The 8,029-nt window shown below is 38.7% G+C and overlaps 1 protein-coding gene across 2 annotated transcripts in view; it reads left to right on the forward strand.

The window, feature by feature from the left end:
* Positions 1-5,181, forward strand: part of HSDL2 (hydroxysteroid dehydrogenase like 2) — a 68,047-nt gene extending 62,866 nt beyond the window's left edge. For both annotated transcript variants that reach the window (XM_042964500.1, XM_007094295.3), the window contains exon 11: positions 5,005-5,181. In XM_042964500.1, coding sequence (XP_042820434.1) covers positions 5,005-5,117 — 113 coding nt within the window. In that variant the 3' untranslated portion in view covers positions 5,118-5,181. The remainder of the gene's footprint in view (positions 1-5,004) is intronic.
* The last annotated feature ends 2,848 nt before the right edge of the window (positions 5,182-8,029 follow it).

Genomic DNA, 8,029 nt, shown 5'->3' on the forward strand with positions numbered 1-8,029 from the left:
CTCTCTCTCTTTGCCTCTCCCCCACTCACACTCTGTGTCTCTCTCTCTCTCTCAAAAATAAATAAACATTAAAATTTTTTAAAAAATAATAAAAGGGTTAATTTTATATCCTCTGAATTTCACCTCAGTTTTTAAAAGTATATATTTTTATTTTTTTAATTAAAAAATGTTTAATTAAAAAAAAATTAACATGGGGCTTGAACTCATGACCCCAAGATTGAAAAGTTGCATGCTCCACCAACTGAGACAGGTGCCCCAAAGTGTATGTGTTTTTTTTTTTTTTTTTTGAGAGAGAGAGAGAGAGAGCATGTGAGAGTAGGGGAGAGGCAGAGAGAGAGGGAAAGAGAGGATCTGAAGCAGACTTTTTGCTGACAGCAGCAAGCCTGACATGGGGCTTGCCCAGGAACCTCGAGATCATGACCTGAGCCGAAGTTAGATGCTTAACCGACTAAGCCACCAGGCGCCTCCAAAGTATATATTTTCAAAAAGTTTTCTTTGGCCTTTCCCCCTTTTTCTCCACAGAGGTGATCTCCTTCAGGTATTTTTGGTATTTCTTTCATTATCTAACTCCACATTTTTCAATGCGATCACATTTCTCAATGTTAGATGTATACTTAATGCTGTTTTGTTTAGATTCAGTAAAGACTGGCAGGTGGGATTTAAGTTCTCTTTATAGCACCTTGATTTTGCTTTACCTCCCCCTCTCCCATCCTCCCAATTAATTATATCACCATTTTTGCTTAAGTCAATACTCTGTGTTTGTTGAAATAATTATGATTCTGATGTAGCTTCCTGCTGAGTCAAATAGTATACTATTATTATGTTTCCTCTCAGAACTTTTCTTTTTCCTGGACATAATAATTGCCCTATTTTTCCCCATTAGAATAGGTGTAAAGAAACTGAGCAAAATCTTCCTATGCTCTCTTCCCACAACCTTTTGATACACTTTTCCACTGTGCCAGTTGTGTCGGATTACCTGTCAGTCTACTTTTTTCCTGGAGCCCTTTGTCTTGTTATAATAGACAGATAGGCTCATTAAGCCTGCCACGCAGCTGTGATCCTAGAAATTTTTAACTCTCTTCAGCACTGAACCTCTTTTTTCCTGTGTCTCATGTTTTTTCTTGGCTTACATCCTCTTTTGGTGGCTGGCACACATTCTCCAGTAGCTTCACGAGAAAGGATACAGAAGAGGTAGTATTTTGTGAGTGTCTAAAACTACTTGTATCCCCCCAACACATTGTTTGGCTGGGTAGAGATTTCTGGGTTGAAATTCATTTTTCTTCAGAATTGTGAAGCCATTGCTCCATCTTCTAAGATTACCATTGAGAATTTGGTACTATTGTTGTTCTTAATCTTTTGCGTCTACCCCCTCTTCTTTCTAAAAGCTTTGGAATCAGAATGCTCTCTTTCTCTGTAGTGGTTTGAAATTTCACAATGATGCAGGGTCATGTGGTCTTTTTTCTTTCTCTTTTTCTTTCTTTTTTTTTTTTTTTTTCATTTTCCTGGGTATTTGGTGGGCCCCTGGGAATGTGTCTTATCTCTTTGATCTCTCAGTTCTCACTTTCTGGAGAAAACGTTTGATCTTTCATCATCTCTTTCTTCGGTTGCACATCTCTCTTTGTATAACCTTTTTATTTTTTGGGAAATTGATTCACCTTCCTATTTTGAACTATTTTCTTTTTTTATATAGTAAGGAGAAACTTAATTTGGAAAGACTGTTTTTGGGGGTGGTGCATGGAGAGAGACTTTTGCAGTGGGAGGGGGATGGTTGCAATAGAGAGTTGACTTCTGTGACCAGAGATCTGCAAGTGCCTCTTTCCTATTGTACTTTAGTATTATCTGTCAACTTTTTAATTTCCAGGCATTCACCTTTGTTGTCATTGGTTTTTTTTTTAATTTCATTAATTTTTTCTTTTCAAATTTTAATTTAAATTCTAGTTAGTTAACATACAGTGCAGTATTGGTTTCGGGAGTAGAATTCAGGAGTGATTCGTCACTCACAACACCCAGTGCTCATCCAACAAGTGCCCTTCTTAATGCCCATCACCAGTCTACCCCATCCTCTCCCCACCTCCCTCCATCAACGTCAGTTTGTTCTCTATCATTAAGAGTCTCTTATGGTTTGTTTCCCTCTCTTTTATTTTCCCCCCTTCTCATATGTTCACCTGTTTTGCTTCTTAAATTCCAGTCATTGTTTCTTCTCTTACCGTCCCCTTCCTACTCACTCAATCCCATTTTGTTCACCTTCTGCTGCTGCTTCTCTCCCTTCCTTCTCATTTTCCTCCCCTACCCCTTTAAGTTGCTTCCTCTTTTTTTCCCTCTCTCCTGTGCTTTGTTCTTCCCCCTTTCTCTAGCATTCTGTTCTTAATACCTTGTTGTTATGTCTTCTCTTAACAATAAGGACATGAATTATGGAATTTTTTATTTTTCATTTACTTTGTTTGAGTTTTCTTCAGTGCCTCACTGTTTCCTCCAGATGGCTTTTACCTGTGTGTTTTGTTGTCTCCACTTGATGTCCATTCTTTTTTATTTGTTTTTAATGTTTATTTATTTTTGAGAGAGAGATTAGACAGTGTGAGCTGGGGAGGGTCAGAGAGAGGGAGACACAGAATCCAAAGCAGGCTCCAGGCTCTGAGCGTCAGCACAGACCGTGAGATCATGACCTGAGCCGAAGTTGGACACCCAACTGACTGAGCCACCCAGGCGCTCCTTTTTTTTTTTTCAAAATGTTTATTTATTTTTGAGAGAGAGAGACAGAGCATGAGTCGGGGAGGGGCAGAGAGAGAGGGAGACACAGAATCCAAAGCAGGCTCCAGGCTCTGAGCGGTCAGCACAGAGCCTGATGCGGGGCTTAAACTCACAAGCCATGAGATCATGACCTGAGTTGAAGTCGGATGCTCAACCAACTGAGCCACCCAGGCGCCCCTTTAATTTTTTTTTAATGATGTCTATTCATCTTTGTAGGCAAGTCTCCATAAAGCTGGTTGGAAGCTGCGTATGTGTGAGTAGGGCTTGAGGACTAGTAGGTTCCACTGGAGGGTGACAGAACAGGGAGCCAATTTTTTAGCTGAAGGGCACCTAGATGTCAGTGATTGTAGGTTTCCAGAGAGCTGTTCTGTTCATTTATTTATTTATTTTTTAACGTTTTTTTTTGTTTGTTTGTTTTTGTTTTTGTTTTTGTTTTGTTTTGAGACAGGGAGAGACAGAGCATGAACAGGGGAGGGTCAGAGAGAGGGAGACACAGAATCTGAAAGAGGCTCCAGGCACTGAGCTGTCAGCACAGAGCCCAACGCGGGGCTCGAACTCACGGACCGTGAGATCATAACCTGAGCAGAAGTTGGCCGCTTAACCGACTGAGCCACCCAGGCGCCCCTGTTCTGTTCTCTTAAAGAACAAAGATCGGGGTGCCTTGGTGGCTCAGTCAGTTAAGCGTCTGACTTCAGGCTCAAGTCATGATCTCACAGTTTGTGAGTTCGAGCCGCACATCGGGCTCTCTGCTGTCAGCACAGAGCCTGCTTCGGATCCTCTGTCCCCCTCCCTTTTCCCTTCCCCTGCTTGGGCTCTCTCTCTCAAAAATAAATAAACATTAAAAAAAAAACCCAGATTTTCCAGTATCCTAAATGTAAATAAAAATTACCCTTTATTTACTTATTTGTAAATGTTGGCATTTTAACATCACATTTCCGTAGAAGGTTGCACAGCTCAGTTTATTCATTAAAGTAAAAGAATTAGACTTGATTCTTTCTATCCCTAAGCAATCTATAATATTGTGTTACAACCCCTACATAGAATAATTTAAAGGTGTTTTGGTATGCCTGTGGCTCTGTCAGTCGAGCATCTGACTCTTGATTTTGGCCAAAATCATGAGTCCCAGGGTTGTGGGATCTAGTGCTACATCAGGCTCTGCCCTGAGCATGGAGCCTGCTTAAGATTCTCTCTCTACCTCTCTCCCCCTCTCCGCCTCCCCCCCTCTCTCCCCCTCTCTCCCCCTCTCCCTCTTCCCCTGCCCTCCCTTCCTCCCTCTGACCCTCTTCCCAGCTTGTGCGTCCATGCTCTCTCTAAAATAAACATATGTTTCCTAATTTTTAAAAAGAAGAATTTAAAGGTATTTAATATCTCAATATATATAAATACATTAACCCACACAAAGATCCTGTCTGTGTGTGGCCCAGAAGTCTACTAATGTACCAGACATATATTGTGCCTGCTGGAGATGTGATCTATATATAAATTGGCATGCTATAGGTCAGAAAACTATAAATGAGAATCAGAAACACCTGGCTTTGAATTGCAATACCATTATATACACGCTATGTGACATTGGGGAAGTCAAAATCCTCTCAGAGCCTCAGTTTCCTCATTAACTCCACTATGTGCCAGACCCTACATGTACTAACACTGGAATAAGAGTAGCAAATAAAAATTTACTCCCTCTGTGGAGCTTCAGTTTATTTTATGTTGTTATTAACTACAATTCCATTTTAATACTCAGGTTTTACATCCTGGCATTTCTGTGGTTAAAATATTGCTAACACTTTTGTTGTCCCTACCCTATATTTTTAATGATGATTTCTTAAGAATATCATATGTATTTACAACATTTGATTTTTTTTAAATATAAACCTGAAATGCTAAAGTTTAACAAACTAGTAGATTGGAAAATCAACTAAAGTAGGTAGATTTGTTTACTATAATTCATCTGAGGGCGATGTACCTTTAATGTACTGTAACTTGTATATAAATATTGCATCTTCAGCTTTTTGATATAATCTTTTGCTGATTGTTGTTTTTACATTATCTCTCATACTATAATATATTTTTAACGTCTAAGCCTAGGAATCGGGATTCCCAAGGTACTGATAAAAAAAATTATGGAATAGAAATTTGTGTGCTTCCGAGATTTATAGAACTCAAGGAGATTCTTTTTATAATGTGTGTTCTTGAAGTGGTATATCCCTAAGGGCACTAATGGATGCTTTTCCTTCTCTCATTTTCTCATTTTAGGGAAACTAAAACCAACAATGGCATTCATGTCAGGGAAATTGAAGATTAAAGGAAACATGGCCCTAGCAATCAAATTGGAGAAGTTAATGAATCAGATGAATGCCAGGCTGTGAAGGAAAAGGGAAAAAAATTGTTGACTGCCAAGCTTAAAAAGTAAAAGGGCTCAACAGTTAAAAATCTGTCTGTTTTCTTCTCTGTCATGTTATAAGGATATGCATGTTTGTTCTGGAAAAAATAGAATTTCTGTATCTATAAGACTTGAAATTGTAATTAAAAGAGCTAGCTAACATAAGTTTCATTACATGGAATTCTAAGACAGTCTGCCTTTTGTATTTAGTGAGTTTTGCCCTCTGAGCTCTATATTTCATTCACTATTTTCTAGGAAAGTTATTATGAGCAACTAATCAGGTCCCAGCAGTAATATTAGCTCTTTTCAACACTTTTTCCCTTATAAAAGGAGACTAATCTCTTTTAAACTTTTCAGTTTTGGATTGTATACTAATGGAATCTGAATGATATTTTAGATTTTTATATACTTTTTTGAAGAAGATCATCTACAGTGCATTTTCACAGAAATCACATAAACTACTTAATAATACTATTTGTGAAGACTAATGAAACAAAAAGTTTTTCATTTTAACTAGATTTCTAGGTATGTTACCTATAGTAAAATATTATTAATGTAATTCAAGTAATTATAGTATGTATTTTCTTTTTAAAGTAGGTAATAATGTCCTAAAATAAAATAATTTCTCCCCAGAAGTATGTGTTTGGTCACAGCATTTTACAGTGAACATTAGGGATGCCTTGCTGACTCAGTCTGAGGAGCACGTGACTCTTGATCTTGGGATCATGAGTTCGAACCCCACATTGGGTGTAGAAATTACTTAAAAATAAATAAAAGCTTTTAAAATGAGAACATTAGAATAGTTGGTTGTTACCGGCTGAACTGCATGCTCCAAACTCATTTGTTGAATTCCTAACCCCAGTACCTCAGAATGTGACTGTACTTGGAGATAAGGCCTTTAAAGAAGTGATTAAGTTAGAATGAGACTTTTAGGGTGGGCTCTAATTCAGTCTGACTGGGTTCCTTATAAGAAGAGGAAATTTGGAGATAAAAGACCGGGGACATACACACAAAGTAATGACCATGTGAGGAACAGCAAAAAGGCAGTCATCTGTAAACCAAGGAGAGAAGCCTCAGAAGAAGCCATTCTACCAAGACTCCTGCTCTCCAGAACTGTAAGATTTCTGTTGGTTTAGCCACCTGGTCTGTGGTATTTTGTTATCGTAGCCCTAGCAAACATAATGATTTGTTTTTCTTTTTTTAAAAAGCTAAGGATAAAAAAAAAAAAACAAAAAACAAGAAACAACCCTTTCCTTTCATTTCATATGTTAAAAATTCTTGCTCAGAGATGCCTGGGTGGCTCAATTGATTAAGCGTCTGACTCTTGGTCTCAGTTCAGGTCATGATCTCATGGTTTGTGAGTTCAAGCCCCACATCTGGCTCTGTGCTGACAGCACAGAGCCTGCTTGGGATTCTCTCTCTCTCTCTCTCTCTCTCTCTTTCTCCCTTTCTTTCTCTCCTCCACTGGGGCTCTTTCTCTCTCTCTCAAAATAAGTAAACTTAAAAAAAAAAAACTTGCTTGGTGTAATTCTTTTACTTCTCATTTTACATTCTCTAATATTACTGAGCTTAATTCTGGCATTCCATAGAATCATAATATTAAAAAGTATTTATCTGTATAGTACAAATGAGGAAACCTGATCAGAGATGGGAATAGACTAGCCCAAAGCCAAAATTAACAGTCCCTATCCAATGAAAACCTCCTAGGATATTATCGTTGAATAGAACCTGAAGACTGCCTCCTCATTCAGGAAGCCCAGATGGATTGCCTTTGGGGTGGCAGCCTCACAACTGCCTTTACATCTGCCAGTCATTTCTAGCTACATGAAGATCCCGGTCAGATGTTGCCAGCAGGCTCGTTTTCTGCTGAAGTTTACTAATTTTTTTTAATGTTCATTTTGAGGGAGAGAGAGAGACAATGTGAGTGGGGGAGGGGCAGAGAGCAAGAAGGAGATAGAGTCTGAAGCAGGGTCCAGGCTCTGAGCTGTCTGCACAGAGCCTGATGCAGGGCTGGAACCGAGAGATTATGACCTGAGCTGAAGTCAGAGGCTTAACTGATTGAGCCACTCGGGCGCCCCTTTACTGAAGCTTATTAAAGACTTCTCTTTTCTGTGCCTTCTCCTAAGTGTCTCAAAGCTTTGGGAAAATAAAAAGTAGAAAATCTAGTGAGACAAGAATTCTGGGTTCTGATCACTCAAACATGAACTTGCTTACTGAGGCTTTAGAACATTAGGAAAAAGTATTTTCACAAGGCCCTGGTATTCACATCTCTAATTGAGGAAGTTGGGTTAGGTCATCTGCAGCCCCTTTGTGCTCATTATTACTAAGAAGTTCTGAGCCATCTGCAGTATTGTGTCAGAAATAAAGGTGGCCACACCTAGATTCCTGAAGCCTTCTTCTGCCACATCCGCCAGATGCCTTGATGAATTCACCTGTTACCTTTTTTTGGTTCTTACCCATCAGCTGCATTGAAGTTGTGGAACCTCCCATAAGTTTTGAATGGCCATATTGTGTGTTGTCCAGCAACCAGTTGAACCCTATTTCTGAAATTAAAAGGTTTGGAGGGAAATCAAGGTCACTGGGCTTGTGAGTGATTGAGTGAAGTTCCTTAGACATTTTGAAGATGGTTTGTTGCTAGTAATCCTATATTTCAACAAATCCTCTTATAAAGAACCTCTTAAGCAGAAGGAAAAATGTCTTTTTTTCCTCTGCGTATCAAGTTCTCAGTTGGAGGCTTATAAATTAGATTAACAAAAGATAGCTTAAGAGAAAAAGAAAGAGAAGTGTATTAACATGTACGTTACACAATTTGACAATAAATTATATTTTTAAAAAAGTGCATTACAAATACATGTGGGAGTATTCAGACATGAGTAACTCAAAGGGGTGGTTAGAACT

Source organism: Panthera tigris, chromosome D4, assembly GCF_018350195.1.
Source record: "Panthera tigris isolate Pti1 chromosome D4, P.tigris_Pti1_mat1.1, whole genome shotgun sequence".
In the NCBI taxonomy this organism is placed as follows: Eukaryota; Metazoa; Chordata; class Mammalia; order Carnivora; family Felidae; genus Panthera; species Panthera tigris.